This window comes from Nomascus leucogenys, chromosome 3 (genome assembly GCF_006542625.1).
Source record: "Nomascus leucogenys isolate Asia chromosome 3, Asia_NLE_v1, whole genome shotgun sequence".
NCBI classification, from domain to species: Eukaryota; Metazoa; Chordata; class Mammalia; order Primates; family Hylobatidae; genus Nomascus; species Nomascus leucogenys.
Window position 1 is genome coordinate 137,888,339 of NC_044383.1, and position 18,282 is coordinate 137,906,620.

The 18,282-nt window shown below is 36.7% G+C and overlaps 1 protein-coding gene across 7 annotated transcripts in view; it reads left to right on the forward strand.

Annotated features, from left to right (window-relative positions):
• ESR1 (estrogen receptor 1) overlaps positions 1–18,282 on the forward strand; it is a 445,612-nt gene that overhangs the window by 240,011 nt on the left and 187,319 nt on the right. For all 7 annotated transcript variants that reach the window (XM_003255892.3, XM_012506023.2, XM_003255891.3 and 4 more), the window contains one exon: positions 14,994–15,329. In XM_003255892.3, the coding sequence (XP_003255940.1) occupies positions 14,994–15,329 (336 nt within the window). The remainder of the gene's footprint in view (positions 1–14,993; positions 15,330–18,282) is intronic.

Consider the following 18,282-nt stretch of genomic DNA (forward strand, 5'->3'; position numbering starts at 1 on the left):
TTATTGCACTTGCTAGTATTTCTAGTATAATGTATAATAGGAGGAATGAGATAAGATATCTTAGACTTATCCTCATCTTCAGGGGAAAGTGTTTAGTTTTTCACCATTAAGGATAATGTTAGCTATTGGTTTTTTAAATTTCCTTTATGAAATTGAGGAAATTTCTGTCTGAATTTGCTGAGTTTTTATCATAAATAGCTGTTGAATTTTGTCAAATACTTTTCCTGTGTCAATTAATATGATCATATGACTTTTCCCATTTTCACTGTTAATGTGGCAGATTATATTGATTTATTTTCAAATGTTGAATTTGCCTTCAGACATGGAATAAATCCCATTTGTTCATGATGTATAATTTATTTTATGCATTGTTTGTTCTGTCTTGCTAACATTTTGTTGAGATTTTGTGCCAGTGCTCAGGAGAGATATTGGTCTCTAGTTTTACTTTCTTATAATATCTTTATCTGATTTTGGTATTAGGATAATTCTAGACTCAGAATGAATTAGGATGTGTTTCCTCTGCCTGTTTACTAAAAGAGATTGTAGAGAATTGGCAAAATTTCTTTCTTGAATTTGTTGGAAATAATCTTGCCACCACCTGAGCCAGATGATTTCTTTAGTGGAAGGTAATTAGTTATTGAATCAATATATTTAATACATATGGAGATATTTAGGTTATTTATTTCTCCATGTATTTTGGTAGTTTGTGTATTTCAAGGAATTGGTCCATTTCATCCAAATTATCAAATTTGTGAGCATAGAGTTGTTCATAATATTCCTTTATTATCCTTTTAATCATCAAGAGGCCAGTCGTGGTGACTTCTCTTTCATTTATGATATTAGTAATTTATGTTTTCTGTCTCTCTTTTTTTTTTTGCCAGAGTCTAACTCTGCCACCCAGGCTGGAGTGCAATGGTGTGATCTCTGCTCACTGCAACCTCTGCCTCTTGGGTTCAAGTGATTCTCATGTCTCAGCCTCCCGAGTAGCTGGTATTACAGGCATGCTCCAATACACTTGGCTAATTTTTTTGTGTGTATTTTTAGTAGATATGAACTTTCGCCATGTTGGCCAGGTTGGTCTTGAACTCCTGGCCTCAAGTGCTCTGCCTGCCTGGGCCTCCCAAAGTGCTAGGATTACAGGTGTGAGCCACCGTGCCCGGCTTCTTTTTCTTAATTAGCCTGAATAGAAGTTTATCAATTTTATTGCTCTTTTAAATGAACCGGCTTTTGTTTCACTGAATTTCTTTATTATGTTTCTGTTTTCAATTTTATTGGCTTCTGCTCTAATTTCAGATGCTCCTTGACTTATGATGGGGTCGTGTCCCAATAAATCCACTGTAATTTGAAAATATCATAAGTCAAAAATACATATAATGCATCTAACCCACAAAACATTATTGCTTAGCCTAGCCTCCCTTAAATGTGCTCAGAACACATACACTAGCCTGCAGTTGAGCAAAATGATCTGGCAACAAAACATACTATAGAGTATTGATGGTTTACCCCGATGATCACATAGCTGACTGAGAGCTGTGGCTTGCTGCTGCTGCCCAGCATTAAGTGAGAGTATTGTCCCACATATTGCTAGCACAGAAGATCTAAATTGAAAATTCAAAATACAGTTTTTACTGAATGCATGCATATTACTTTTGCACCATTGTGAAGTAAAAAAAAAATCATAAATCAAACTATCTTAAGTTGGGAACTGTCTGTATTATTCTTTCTCTTCTGCTTGCTTTAGGCTTATCTAGTTTTTCTCTTGTCTAGTTTCCTAAGGTGGTGGCTTAGGTTGGTTATTGATATTATATATTTTTCTTATCTAATATATTTACTTAATGCTATGAATTTTTCTCTAAGCACTGCTTTTCCTGCATTCCACAAATTTTGATGTTCTATTTTTATCTTCATTTAGTTCAAAATAGTTTACCATTTATTTTGAGGCTTTTCCTTTGACTCATACTTTCTTTAAAAGTGTGTTGTTTAATCTCTAAATATTTTGAAATTTTCCAGCTATCTTTCTGTTGATGTCTAATTTATTTCCAATTTGGTGTGAGAGCCTACTTTGTACAATTTCTATTCTTTTAAATTTGTTAAGGGTGTTTTGTGACCCAGAATGTGGTCTATCTTGGTGCATATTCCATCAGAGCTTGAGAAGAATGTGTATTCAGTTGTGGTTTGATGGAGTATTCTATAAATATTAGTTAGATCATGTTGATTAATCATACTGTTTATGTCAACTATATCTGTATTAATTTTCTGCCTACTCGCACTAGCAATTACTGATGGCAGAATGGTGAGGTTTCTAAGTATAATAATGGTTTGGGCTTGTCTATTTCTCCTTTTAGTTTCAACCATTTTGATTCATGTGTTTTGATTCACTTTTGTTAGGTATACACATATATACACATATTTACTATTGTTATATCATCTTGAACAATTGACCCCTTTATCATCACCTTTATCCTTGGTACTTTTCCTTCTTTGGTAGTCTGCTTCGCATGAAATTAATATAGCCACTCCAGCTTTATTTTTATGAATGTTAGCATGGTATATCTTTCTCCATTCCTTTACTTTTAACATATCAGAGTTATTATATTTAAAGTGGGCATTGTTATTAGGATAAATACCAAATAAAGTATTTTGCATGCTGGGCTTAAAACCTAGATGACAGGTTAATAGGTGCAGCAAACCACCATGGCACATGTATACCTGTGTAACAAAACTGCACATTCTGCACATGTATCCCAGAACTTAAAGTAAAATAAAAAAATAAATAAATAAAAATAAAAAAGTAAAAATAAATTAGCTGGGTGTGGAGGCAGCCACCTGTAGTCCCAGCTACTCAGGAGGCTGAGGCAGGAGAATCAAAATAAATAAATAAATAAGTGGGGCTTTTTGTAGACAACATATATTTTGGTCTTTCTTAAAATTCAATCTGACAATTTCCATCTTTTAATTGGTGTATTTAAACAATTTATATTTAAAGCAAGTATTGATATATTTGAATAAAAATAAACCTGTGTTTGTTAACTGTTTCATATTTGTTGCCAAACGCTTCTTTTTGGTCTTTCATAGTTTTATTTGAGCAATGTATGTAATACCATTTTATCTTTTCTCTTAGAGTATTAACTACACTTCTTTTTTTTTTTTTTTGGGACAGAGTTTTGCGCTTGTTGCCCAGGTGGGAGCACAATGGTGCGATCTTGGCTCACCACAACCTCTGCCTCCTGGGTTCAAGTGATTCTCCTGCCTCAGCCTCCCGAGTAGCTGGAATTATAAGCATGCGACACCATGCCTGGCTAATTTTGTATTTTTAGTAGAGACGGAGTTTCTCCATGTTGGTCAGGCTAGTCTCAAACTCCTGACCTCAGGTGATCCACTGGCCTTGGCCTCCCAAAGTGCTGGGATTACAGGAGTGAGCCACTGCACCCGGCCTAACTATACTTCTTTAAAGAATTTTTGGAGTGGTGCCCCTAAAGTTCTCAGTATACATTTTTAAGTATTCTAAATACACCTTCAAATAACACTATTCCTCTTTACATGAAAATAGGGATATTATAGTATTCTCAATTCCTCCCTACTGTCCCTTGTGACATAGCTGTCATTCATTTCACTTACCTATATAATATAATCACCTATACATTGTTGCTATTATGGTTTTAAACAGGCAGTTATTGTTTACATAAATTAAGAATTTAGAAAGAATTTAGAATCCTTTCTAAAATAAATTTCCTTTTATTTTACCTTAATTCATGCATTCTCTGATTATCTTCCATGCTTTATGTGATCCAAGTTTCTGACTTATATCACCTTCCTCTTGCTTGAAGAACATCTTTTAACATATTCTGCAGGGCAAATCTGCTGGTGATGAATTCTCTGAATTTTTGTTTGATTTTTTTTAGTATTTCCTTCACTTTTGAAGGATAATTTCCCGGCATCTAGAATTCTAGATTGGTCACTTTTTTTCAACATTTTATATATTTTACTTCACTTTCTTTATTAATGTACGGTTTCTGAAGAGAAATCTGCTGTATTTCATCCTGTTCTCTGTAGTTAGGTGCTTCCCTGCCCTGGCTCTGGCTTTTTCAAGATTTTCTCCCTGTCTTTGGTTTTTCTACACTTTGAGTACAATATACCTAGGTGTTGTTTGTTTTGTTTTTTGTAAGGAGTGGTATGTATTTATCTTCTTGATATTCCCTGAGCTCCCTGGATCTGTGGTTTGGTGTCTGTCATTAATTTTGAAAAGTTTTCAGCCATTATTACCTCAAATATTTCTTCTTCTCCTTTCATTTTTTTCCTTTCTGGTATTCCAATCATGCATATGTTTGTTATACCTTTTGCTTTTTCATTCTTTTGATTCTTTACATTTCAGTTTGGGACGTTTCTGTTGACTTATCTTTCAGCTCACTGATTATTTCCTTGGCCATGTTGAATCAATTGATTAGTCCTCAAAGATATTCTTCATTTCTGTTACACCATTTTTACATTTCAGCATTTGCTTTTGATTCTTTCTTAAAATTCCTGTCTTTCTGCTTATATTACCCATCTTTTGTTGTATGTTGTCTTCTTTTTCCATTAGAGCCCTCAAACTCTTAATCACAATTGTTTATCTCTTTCCTGACATTCCACATCCAATCCATCAGCATGTCTTATTGGCTTTACTTTCAAAATAAATTAAACTCAGCCACTTCTCAGCATTTTTTAAATCACCCTAATACAAACCCCCTGTTACCTCATCAACTGCAATGGTTTCCTAACTTATTTTGTAACTTTTGCTCTTTGAGTTCTTCCAAGAGCCAAGAGATCTTCCAAAACTGTAAATCCTATCATTGGCACTCCTCTGCTCTGTGGAAAGCAGTGGCTTCTCATCTCTTTCAGAGTACAATGCAAAAAGCTCTCACCCTAGCTGGCATGGCCATGTGGGATTGGCCTCCCTTGTCTTACATTTTCCTCGTTCAGGCTGCTGTGACCTCCCTGGTCTTTGGCTCTTACTAGAAATCTTTGAGCCCATTTCCTTCCCAGCATCAGCATTTGTGTGTTGTTCATTCACCCTCCTCACTTCATTCTGGTTTCTACAGCACAGAGAAGTAGTAGTCCCTGATTTAAACACCCTCTCTGCCTGCTTTCCACTTTGTTTTATCCCCTAGCACTTACCATTATCAGACATCATATATTTATTTGTTTATTGTCTAACTTCCTCACAAAAATATGATGTTGCGAGGGTAAGGATTTGTCTTTTTGCCCCAGAGTAGTGCCTGACTCTCAATAACTTTGTTGTATTAAGTGAATGAATAAAATTAAAACTGATTCAAAGTATATGAGCATGTGTACATTTTACATAAGTGATACATGACATTCTTCCATTCCTTGGGGGCTCTTTTAACCATTCTTAACCAGTTGTAGTACTTTTAAAAAATCATGATGAAGATGATTTTGAGAGTTAATCTTGGTAGGAGATAACAGTTTTAGCCTGTCTGCTCCATGTGCAGAATAATAGACTATTTTACTACATCTGATATTCAAGCACTAGAATCTATTAATAGGCAAATAATTTCCAAAAATAAAAGCATCAATGGGAAAACAGGGAAATTATTTTTTTTTAAAAATTTCTAGACCAGAGTGTGTGCAATTTGAAATCTCTAATAAGAAATGTTATAGCTGATAGTTCCAGCAATTACAGAATCATGATCACATCCATAATGGATCAATAGAGGCCCTGGCTTATATAATAGCTTGCCCTCTCAGGCTTCTGGAGCCCCATATGTAAACACAGAACACATTTATATTGATTGACAGTGCATGTAGGTTTCTACAGATGGTGCCAGTCAGTGTTTTCTAAGGCAGTTATGCCATGGTAATTAAAATTATGGCTTCTGAAATCAGCCTGCCTGGGTTCAAACCCCAGCTTCATGTGTCAACTTCCTTGGCTGTAGAAAGGAATACTAATAGCACCTACCTTACATTGTGGCTTTGAAAATTACATGATGTAACTTAGTCAAGAGCTTAGATGAGCACTTGGGATATGGTGAGTGCTCAATAAATATTAGTTTATCATCATCATCATCATTATTATTATTACTGATTGCAAGCAAGACAAACTGGTTCTCACTTCAGCAGAAAAATAAACTATCGAAGTAATTTTGGTTAGATCACAGATTTAATGTGAAGGATGAATAACCAGGCTTGGAAAACAGGTGGAAACCAAGAGGCAGTCAGCATGGCATAGCAGCCAGCACTTCACCAGTGTGATGCCTTGAGGGCAGCCTGGCAGGAGCCACTGCCTTCACTCCTGGACTGCAGATCCACCGCAGGACAGCAGACTGAATTGTTCTGTGTCCAGACTTCACAGTCACAGGGGAGCAGGCTGCATGCAGGTAGGGCCCAGGTCACTTACCTTCACCCTAGAGTCTGGAGCCACAGAAAACAGTAATTGTCCTTGTAGCTTTTGTGATGGAAAGCAAGTCCTGACACCCACCAACTCACATACCAGGTAATTCGCCAAATGTGGGATGGCAGCTAAGATGCTGGGAAACCAAGAATTAACAAATGATTATTATACCAATTAGTTAATTCATTACAGATTTCAATATTTTCCAAAAAACATCCTACAAAGAACAGCTCACTTTAATATACTCCAACAAATGATGAAATCTCTCCTTGGTCATCAGCTTTTCTAAATTTCTGTAACTATAGGTGATTCTGAATTTCTTAGTGATTATGAACTTCTAGAAGATTCTGAAACAGAACAGTCTTACTTTGGGATGTATTCTAATCCCAGAGATCAGTCACATCAATCTGTGCCCTTTTTCATTATGTAACATGAAACAGGAGGACCTTTCCAACTTGCCTTGGGAACCTGCTCCTACAACAGGGTATATTATCACATTTAATAAAGAAAGAGTAATCTTTGCTTTGTGACCCTCATCTGAGGTCATCGGGACTGTGCTGTATTCCCAAGCTCTACTGTAAAGGGATAGACAACAACCTTGTCTCCCAGTCATTGTAATCTGTATCGGAGAGCATCATTAGATGAATGAAGATGGAAATGTTCTCATGGTCAGCAGGTGGGGAAGGCAAGACTTGCTGCTTGGAAGCAATGAACCATAGTTCATTCTAAGGCTTGGGGAGAGCAGCTTGGAGGAAATGAGGCCCCTAAACTTGCCAGGTGGGAGAAGTTGGGGGGTGGTAAATTGGGCACCCTTTATCTACTAAACGTAATCTTTACTTCCCCACCCTCTAATTTTTCTCAGTTGGGCTTGAAATTGTTTTTGCTTGTTACACTTTATGGGAAAAGAAAGGGAAATCCTAATAAGGTCCATGCCAGCAAAACTCTAGAAGAAGAAACTAAGAATTTCAAATTGACAGTTTGTTAATGAGAAAAGACAAGGTTAAAGGATTTTGTTAAACAGATGACCAAAATAATTACTGGAAACTTCTGCTTCTGGCCAAGGTGGAATAACAAGGGCTACATTTACCTTCCCACCAGAAAATGTAATAACAAAAACTGGACAAAACACTGGACATGACACTGTTGTCTTTAAACCTTGGAGATCAATCAGTGCAGCATGGTATTTCGTGAGAAAGGGAAAAAATTGGGGTGAGCCTTCTGATTGTTTCTAGCCTGGAGAGAAGTTTCAGGCCACAGCAAGTGGGGAGGAACCTAGGTGTAAGTGTATGTATAAGGTAGCACATCATAGTGGCCAAATGAATGGCACAGGAAAGAAAAACTACAAGAACAGAGGAGGTAGAGCCACAAAACTAGAGTGGGGTCCAAGATTCACTATGGATAAAATGGGGTGTTAATTTGGTTTTCAAGGCCAATACAAGAGGAGGTGTAGAAAAAGAACAAGGTGGTGTTGGGAAGTATTATAAAAAGAGGCACAGGCTTATCCTTGTTTTATAAAAAACAAAGGTTTTTGGAAGGGATTTGTAGAGATAAGTTTGAAAAGTACTTTGAGACTGTGGAAATTCATGAATCTTAGAGTTTGATTTTATTCAGGAGATCAGTAGCTTTTAAAATGTAAAATAAAACCAGTAAACTCTATCTAAAATAAATTCTTCCCCTAATCCCAATATAAAAAATACATATAAAAGCGTAGCTGCTTTAGACAAAATGGCGGGTATGAGATGACCAGAAACCTCAACAGCACTACCTCTGGTAGCCCCATAGAACTGCCAAGAGTTTTCAGAGTATAGTTAATTCATGCTGATGGCTAAGGCAGTCATTGAGGGATTGGAAAGAAGACTGAAGATAGACAAGATCAGTTAATTGGCTTGGAGGGAAGACTGAAGATAGGCAAGGTGACAAATTAGGAACTGTTGCAATGATCTAGGCAAGAAGGAACCTATGAACTAGGAGGGAGGCTTAAAGACAGCAAGGAGGGAACTATAGGCAGGGACATGTGAGGAGATGCTTAGTAGGTTAAAGTGAGTTTAGATATGAAAGGAGAGAAGGAAAGAACATTAAGTAGCTTTAAGTGAACCAGATTATTTATAGCTCCTTGACCTGAAACATTTAGAGGCTGTGATAACACTAATAATAATAATATATAATTACATAAATTACATAGTGTAATGATATATCATGATATAATCATCTTACCAATGCTTTACAGTCAATGACATTGTGGTACAGAGGCTTTGGAGGCAGACAGACCTCGATTGTAACCTCTGTGCTGCCCGTGGTATGACCTTGAGCATGGTAGTTAATCTGAACTTCTTTCTTTTCTGTAAAATGGGGGACAATGACAGTACTTACCTTATAGTATTTGAAGGGAGAGTGTTAGAATTGATACTGGGAAGTCTCTCCAGAGAAAGTTGTGTTAGTTATTGTCTTTATTTCATTCTTAATTAATCAGCACTCCTGTTTTCTTTAACATGTTGAATTTAAAAGCTCTTAGTGTATTTCTTTGTCTTGCATTTTAATACGCCATGAATTATTGAGAAACAAAAGAAAGTGATTATGCAAATGTTTGAAATATCTAATAATACATGAAAGTAGTCATGGGAAACTGGAGAAATAACTTTACTGATATTATACTAGTTATTTTTCTGGAAGCATAGCATATTAAGAAAAAAGCTCATTTCAATGAAAGAAAATGTAAAAATTAGAGTGCATTAGAAGTATAATCCAATGAATTCTATTCCTAATGAATACTCAGGCAGTATGTTAACTTTTTCTGAGATACAATAGCCAAGCCAAAGAATTTAAAGAATGAAAAAAACAGATGATTAAACAAACTGTGAAGTAATTAGAGGTAGTCTTTGAAAATGCCTCATTAGGCATTTGACTCATTAGGACAGATCTTTTTATTTTAGGGCCAGGACATAATTATTTAAGCAGTTGATGTGTCTTCAGCTCCTTTCACCTTGCCACAAGTTGTCCCCTGTACTGCCTTTCCACCTAGCTTCCAAGTTCAGGCCGACTTTGAAGAGATTCCTTAGGGTTCACCTCCCCTAGAGAGTGCCCTCTGTACCACCTCTCTCCCTTTCCTCCTCATTCCTATTGCCTGAGTTTATTGTTTTAATAAATTCTCGTAAGTTAACACCTCCTGGGGTGGATTAGAATCATTCAAATCCACATTGATTGTTACTAAGTGGAAATTTTATACTCAGCCTTTCTAAATCCTTACAACAATGTGACGAGGATATTATAGTTGCTTTAACCCAAGGAGATGAAATTCAAACTGGTGGCATTGCACACTTACAGTGGGCTTGCAGGATGAAAGAGTGCTTGGTATCTCGATCCCTTATATAAAACATGTGGGTCTTGTTAGAAAAATCCTTCAATAATTGTTAAGGTTAAAATTTTGAAAAGTGGTACAAAGAAATTTGCTTTGATGCAAATATTGTCTAGTCAATTACATAACTTGAGCTATCATGACAGTGTACGCTAGCTATCCCGGGCACAACATCTCTATTGTGCTGTTGAACATACTGCTCAACCATTCTGGAAAATGGCATGTTCGTGTATGAATGACGATGTATCTTGCATGTATGGCATTCCAAGCCAACATGTTGGTCTCTGCAAATAAATTTCTTGACTGTCAAGAGGCTGCCTGTTTAATATTTGCATGATCTAAACTAATTGTTTCTTTTGTTTTTTCCTCTGTTGTATGAACTGGTAGTTTGACCTTTTGGCTTTTCCCCTGAGAGTTAACAAAAGTTAGACAGTCGGGGGGTGAACTTAAGTAAAATCCATATCACTCTATGTTGCTACTCTACTAACAATTCAAGAAAATGTCTTGGTAGGAAGCAAGGAATGAGTTTTAAATTTTATCTTTGAATTTCAATTATCCATGCCATTCCTATGGTCCACCATTCTATATAATTAAGAATAAGCTGTATGTTCCATAGTGACACAGGCTGTTGTTTCTGATTTGCAGTTTCCACTTAACCTAGGGTAAAATTGAAATAGAAGCTGCATCCTTTTTTTTACCTTCTTCCACTCAATTCTAGTTAGATATTTTTGAACTTCTATAAAATGTCTATGCAATATTATCACCAATAATGTGTAAAATTACTACTCCGATGTAGAAGAGGATCCATTCTTCATTGAACCATATCCTTGGGATCCTATCACATGCAGTTGGCCATATAATATTTTATATTATTGTTTTTTGTTTTGTTTGTTAAGTTTGTACCTACATAATGGATTAAATTCAAAATCTCTGTTTAACTAAAACAAAATCTGTTTAACTGAAACAAAAAAACAAAATCTCTGTTTTTTGTTTGTACAAAACAAAAAACAATAATATTTTTGTTTTGTTTGTACACTTTGTAGGGACTTTGGAATTTGGAAAATATAGTTCACTTAGGGTATATGTATTAGTCCATTTTCATAATGCTATAAAGAAATACTTGAGACTGGGTAATTTATAAAGAAAAATAGGCTTAATGAACTCACAGTTCCACATGGCTGGGGAGGCCTCACAGTCATGGCAGAAGGTGAACGGGAAGCAAAGGCACGTCTTATATGGCGGCAGGCAAGAGAGTATGTGCAAGGGAACTGCCCTTTATGAAACCATCAGATCTCATGAGACTTATTTACTATCATGAGAACAGCATAAGAAAAACCTGCCCCCATGATTCAATTACCTCCTACTGAGTCCCTCCCACATGTGGGGATTATGGGAACTACAATTCAAGATGAGATTTGGATGGGGACACAGCCAAACCATATCAGTATGTTAAAGAAAATATTTGTTAGTGCAAAGTGAATCTACTTTCACCTACTTGATTATTTGATAATTTTATAAATAGTCATCTCTTTCCTCATCTTTCCAGTTGTATTTTCTTGTTCCAAAGCCCAAACCTGTGTGTCTTGTGTTCAACAACCTGAATCATACAGTTGTGAGATGTAAATGGGTGTGGTGGTTCCACTTACTTCTTTACATAGTGCTACAACTAAGCCATCTAAGTAGTCTGCTCCTAAATTCCTCCAAGAAGGGAAATATCATGATTTGATTTAAATGTGACATCCTTTCTTAGAGAAGTTTTCTTTGTCTCCTTCTTCCCCAGTCACTTCCTCCCATCCACTGTGCTTTCGGCAGTTCATTCGTTCATTAATTCATTCAACGAATATTGAATAACTTTTGATCAATGTCTTCCTCCCTCCAAGCTGAAAACTTGATGGAGGGTAACATGATCTGTCTTTGTTTACCACTGCATCTTCCGTGAATATACATTGTAAGTATTGAACGGATTTTTACTAAATGAACAAATACTTTGATAAAATATTTTTGATTACTGCCAATATCAGTTTCTGAAGTGATTCTAAAATTCTTCTGCTGGAAAGTAGATTAGCTTTAGTATGACTGCTGAAGCCTTTTAAGGTGGGTGGTAATACTACATTTTGTTTTGTTTCATTAACCTAAGTGCTTTTCTTTGGAATCTTTTTAAATGAAGATAAATTACATTTATGAAAGAAGCATATTATTTTTAAAGTACTTTATTTTTAAAAGGTAAAATGCTTGTGTAGTTATAATTTGGTTACTCTTGATTTCACCTTAGGAAAAACAATATCACCTTCTAACCATTTCTTTTTTAGTCAAATCACTTGCTTTTATTTCCTTCTGTAGATCTGCTATTAAAGACTGTAATCACTGCTGAATCTTTGCTGTAAGACTTGATCACATTGTTAATTTCTTTCTAAACTTGTAGAGTAGGTGTATAAATAGTATTTGGGTAATACACTGACTAATACTGAAGAACCAGGCATTTTCTTAACCCAGTCCTCACAGAAAGTAGGGAAATACAAGTCAGAACTTATCCTCTCAAAATTCTGACCTCAGAATTTCCTGAGAAATCTGAACCTAAAAAGATTCTTTGCTTTTGACATTTTTTCCCTGGTTCCATCACAAGGCTCTTTCTCTTACATTTTTTTTTTTCTAATGTTTCAGATAGAAGATGGTAGAGTCGTATAGTACAATCTCAGCATTGGAGGGAATACTGGAGGTCAACTAGTGCAAATGCTTTCTGGATAATGGAATCCTTTGGGAACACCCCCTTGAAAGTCTTCATCTAGCCTATTCTTGGAAACCCTCAGTGATCCCCCTCATCATTTCCTATGATGGCAACTTCTATCTTTGTCGTCAGCTCTTACTGTTACAAACTGCTTCCTTACATTGAGCTGTAACTAACTAAAAAGTTTCGACACCCTGCTTCTATTTTAGCCTTTGGGCTCATAAAGAACAAGTTGAACCCGTCTTATGCAGAACAACCCATCTACCCATCTACGGGAGATGCTCAGGTTTCCTCCATGTTTTCCTTTCTCTAGGCTAACCCTTCTTTGTTCCTCACTTGCTCACTATATGACCTGATTTCATGTCTCCTTACCCTTCTAGTTACTCTAACTTGAGTAGGCTTATTTTTCTTATAGTTTCAGGATTCAGCAATGAGTGTGATACATCAGGTATGCTCTGATGAGTTGAGAGTAGAGTGGACATAGCATCTCCCTTAATTCAGATATTGTGATCTCATTGGCAAATCTGGCAATAAAAGTTGAAATGCCTGACCCAGGACAATGGCTGGGTCAGGTGCCATTGTTCTCATCTTTTACTTTTAGGTGTCCCTCAATTTGTTAAGTTAGTACCTACATAATGTCCTGAAGCTTGTTAAGTTTGTACCTACATAATGGATTAAATTCAAAATCTCTGTTTAACTGAAAACAAAAGCAAACTTCTTTTCACACCCAGAATCTGGAATCATACTTAACAGAGAATGATCTTGTACAAGTTGGTTCATCTCTTTAAGTAACGGTTTCTCAAACTTACAAGATTACTGTGAGAACTAAATTAGTTCTAAAGTGCTTCCATGTAAAGTGTATGTAAATGCTTAAAATATGTAGTAAGTGCTGAATGCATATTAGAAATAATAATAATCTTTATTATAATTTTTACTATTTCATGTGAAATGCTTATTTTAATACTGAGCAAATAGGAAGAGTTCATGGCTTCTCTATGTTTTTGAAGTGTCATTTAATATATTACACATATACTTATATATATAAAACATATATATATTTCAGTCACACATTTGTCCAAATACCTTGACAAACTAAAACAAAATAAGACAAAGTTCTCATGCTAGTTATTTGTTATAAAGTGATAGAACAAGTGATATGTTATAAAGAGCATTTATTTTTCATGTCTTTGATATTAAAAATAGTTGTGTTAACTTTTTATCAAAATGATTGCTTCCTTCACATAAATCTAAGAATTATGCTGTCTGATAAATATTGGAGAGATTAACTTCTTTGAAAATATAGAAGCTTTTTGTCTTTTTAAAATAGTTGTTTTTGCAGATGTTAATACATTTCGGCAGTACAGTATGGCCTTTTTCAAGTTAAGGTGCTGAGCCCAAACCTCAAAGAATCACTGCAAAAAGATTGGATCCCCCCTCAGCACCCCATTTCGTAATTTAGTTAGTGAGAACTACAATTGGCTAAACCTTTGTGGGGGGCTGGGCGCGGTGGCTCACGCCTATAATCTCAGAAGTTTGGGAGGCCGAGGCGGGCGGATCACAAGGTCAGGAGATGGAGACCATTCTGGCTAACACGGTGAAACCCCGTCTCTACTAAAAATACAAAAAATTAGCCGGGCGTGTTGGCGGGCGCCTGTAGTCCCAGCTACTCGGGAGGCTGAGGCAGGAGAATGGCGTGAACCCGGGAGGCGGAGCTTGCAGTGAGCCGAGATCACGCCACTGCACTCCAGCCTGGGTGACACAGCGAGACTCCATCTCAAAAAAAAAAAAAAAAAAAAAAAAAAAGCCTTTTGGGGGAAATTATCAAATAAAACAAACTCTTTTTACAATTTTACAACTTTTACGTTAGGAAAAAACAAATAAATTTGTGAAAAGCTTAAAATCTGGTAAACGACTTGAGGGATTTGGGGCAATCCCAGGGTGATGAGGAGCAGGTTAGTAACAGTGAAGGACTTAGTACCCCAGGGGGCCAGAGTCTGTAATATACCTTAAGAGCAAGTCATTCTTATTTAGTCTTGCCCATTAAGAAGTCTACTTGGACTAAATGCTTTTAAAAATGCCCTTTTAATTTATTATTAAAAGAATATTGCTAGCAGAAGTAGTCTTTGATACTAAATTATATTTTTTTAGAATAACTAAAATTAGAATTCTATTCTCTTTATAACACCTGTTACACACACACCCATACCTGGTGTGTCGGAGTCAGTTTGTATGAGCTCACCAAAGCCTACTGTTCAATTTTCAGGAGTTTTGTAAGCCATTTGATGTCAGACAAGTGGCCTGAAGTTTGTTATGGTGGTAGTATTTACACCATGAAAATTGGCAACTGCTACAAATAGAAATCTTTTTCTTCTTCTCTTGGAGAGCCACTTGTTAAACACTCACCAGCTCACCTGTGCTTGAAAGTATTTCTTCAAATAAAATGAAAGATGGTTAGCTTTGAAAATTTTTTGTATAAAAGTTTACACGGAAAAAAAATAAACTAATTTTTTTTCCCCCTGTGTTTTCAGGGATACGAAAAGACCGAAGAGGAGGGAGAATGTTGAAACACAAGCGCCAGAGAGATGATGGGGAGGGCAGGGGTGAAGTGGGGTCTGCTGGAGACATGAGAGCTGCCAACCTTTGGCCAAGCCCACTCATGATCAAACACTCTAAGAAGAACAGCCCGGCCTTGTCTCTGACGGCCGACCAGATGGTCAGCGCCTTGTTGGATGCTGAGCCCCCCATACTCTATTCCGAGTACGATCCTACCAGACCCTTCAGTGAGGCTTCGATGATGGGCTTGCTGACCAACCTGGCAGACAGGGAGCTGGTTCACATGATCAACTGGGCAAAGAGGGTGCCAGGTAAGAATGCGAAGCTCGGCTTTTAAGAGTCAATAACTTTTCAAGAACTTGTTGTGATGTCATGGGAGAAATAGTGGGGGGAAAAGAAGCAATAACATGTTATGTAATTGGTTTCAAGGTTACAGGAGATGTGTTCATTTTCAGCATCAATACACTGTAATTTTCCTGGAGATTAGGAAATAATATTCTTAAATCAAAATCTAGAAGACTGAAATTCTTAAATTGACATAATTTATTTTTAACCCATCTTATTTACCAAAAAGATTTAGGGTGGACACTACATGATAAAAGTATTTAATAGTATCTGTTCACAGTAGCAGAAACTTTTAACACTAAATGACCTACAAAAGTTTTTAATATTAATGACCTTTGTTCAAAACATCTCAATTATTAATAAAAACAATTTTATCTTAAAAAGATTTTTAAGATTCGGTGTGGTGGCTCATGCCTGTAATCCTAGCACTTTTTGGAGTTGAGGTGGGAGAACTGCTTGAGCCCAGGAGCTTGAGGCCATCCAGGGCAATGTGGCGAAACCCTGTCTCTACAACACATTTTTAAAAATTAGCTGGGTGCAGTGGCACACACCTGTGGTCCCAGCTACGGGGGAGGCTGAGGTGAGAGGATGGCTTGAGTCCAGGAGGTCAAAGCTACAGTGAACCGTGTTTGTGTGGAGTGCCACTGCACTCCAGCCCAGGTGACAGAGCAAGACATGTCTTAAAAAATAAACAACAACAAAAAAAGTTAAGAAAGATCTTTATGGATTAAAGAGATAATAATAATTTTATTTACTGAATTCCAATTATTTATCCAACCTGGTGTATGCTTAGTATTTTAGGAGAAAGAGGAAGGCAATGGAAAAATAAATTAAGGTATCATCCCTGAAAGAAACTTTTAGAAAGACACAGTGGCTGAAGCGATACCTTGTTCCTTCAGCTGATTGTCTCAGAACTGGTGTTCTGGTAAAATTGGACTGTTACTCCTGTTATTCAAGGAGAAGAATTCAAGTTTGTATGGAAACAAGACTAGAAAATGACTTTCTCCCTGCCCCAGTGTATCCGTTCAGGAGCTAATGTAGATAAACCGAGGCAAGAAGAAGCTAATTTATTTTTCTGGGCTTATAGATTAAATGAGTGATAGATTTAGTTGGAGGTTTTCTCATTTGGTTTCTTTTAATAGATGAAATTAATTGTTTCCTATGAAGCATGAAATTTTTTTTTTTTTTTTATTATACTTTAGGTTTTAGGGTACATGTGCACAATGTGCAGGTTTGTTACATATGTATCCATGTGCCATGTTGATTTCCTGCACCCATTAACTCATCATTTAGCATTAGGTGTATCTCCTAATGCTGTTCCTCCCCCCTCCCCCCACCCCACAACAGTCCCCGGAATGTGATATTCCCCTTCCTGTGTCCATGAGTTCTCATTGTTCAATTCCCACCTATGAGTGAGAACATGCGGTGTTTGGTTTTTTGTCCTTGCGATAGTTTACTGAGAATGATGTTTTCCAGTTTCATCCGTGTCCCTACAAAGGACACGAACTCATCATTTTTTATGGCTGCATAGTATTCCATGGTGTATAGGTGCCACATTTTCTTAATCCAGTCTATCGTTGTTGGACATTTGGGTTGGTTCCAACTCTTTGCTATTGTGAATAGTACTGCAATAAACATACGTGTGCATGTGTCTTTATAGCAGCATGATTTATAGTCCTTTGGGTATATACCCAGTAATGGGATGGCTGGGTCAAATGGTATTTCTAGTTCTAGATCCCTGAGGAATCACCACACTGACTTCCACAATGGTTGAACTAGTTTACAGTCCCACCAACAGTGTAAAAGTGTTCCTATTTCTGCACATCCTCTCCAGCACCTGTTGTTTCCTGATTTTTTAATGATGGCCATTCTAACTGGTGTGAGATGGTATCTCACTGTGGTTTTGATTTGCATTTCTCTGATGGCCAGTGATGATGAGCATTTCTTCATGTGTTTTTTGGCTGCATACATGTATTCTTTTGAGAAGTGTCTGTTCATGTCCTTTGCCCACTTTTTGATGGGGTTGTTTGTTTTCTTCTTGTAAATTTGTTTGAGTTTATTGTAGATTCTGGATATTAGCCCTTTGTCAGATGAGTAGGCTGCAAAAATTTTCTCCCATTCTGTAGGTTGCCTGTTCACTCTGATGGTAGTTTCTTTTGCTCTGCAGAAGCTCTTTAGTTTAATTAGATCCCATTTGTCAATTTTGGCTTTTGTTGCCATTGCTTTTGGTGTTTTAGACATGAAGTCCTTGCCCACGCCTATGTCCTGAATGGTATTGCCTATGTTTTCTTGTAGGATTTTAATGGTTTTAGGTCTAACATTTAAGTCTTTAATCCATCTTGAATTAATTTTTGTATAAGGTGTAAGGAAGGGATCCAGTTTCAGCTTTCTACATATGGCTAGCCAGTTTTCCCAGCACCATTTATTAAATAGGGAATCCTTTCCCCATTGCTTGTTTTTGTCAGGTTTGTCAAAGATCAGATAGTTGTAGATATGGGCATCATTTCTGAGGGCTCTGTTCTGTTCCATTGATCTATATCTCTGTTGTGGTACCAGTACCATGCTGTTTTGGTTACTGTAACCTTGTAGTATAGTTTGAAGTCAGGTAGCGTGATGCCTCCAGCTTTGTTCTTTTGGCTTAGGATTGACTTGGCGATGCGGGCTCTTTTTTGGTTCCATATGAACTTTAAAGTAGTTTTTTCCAATTCTGTGAAGAAAGTCATTGGTAGCTTGATGGGGATGGCATTGAATCTATAAATTACCCTGGGCAGTATGGCCATTTTCACGATATTGATTCTTCCAACCCATGAGCATGGAATGTTCTTCCATTTGTTTGTATCCTCTTTTATTTCATTGAGCAGTGGTTTGTAGTTCTCCTTGAAGAGGTCCTTCACATCCCTTGTAAGTTGGATTCCTAGG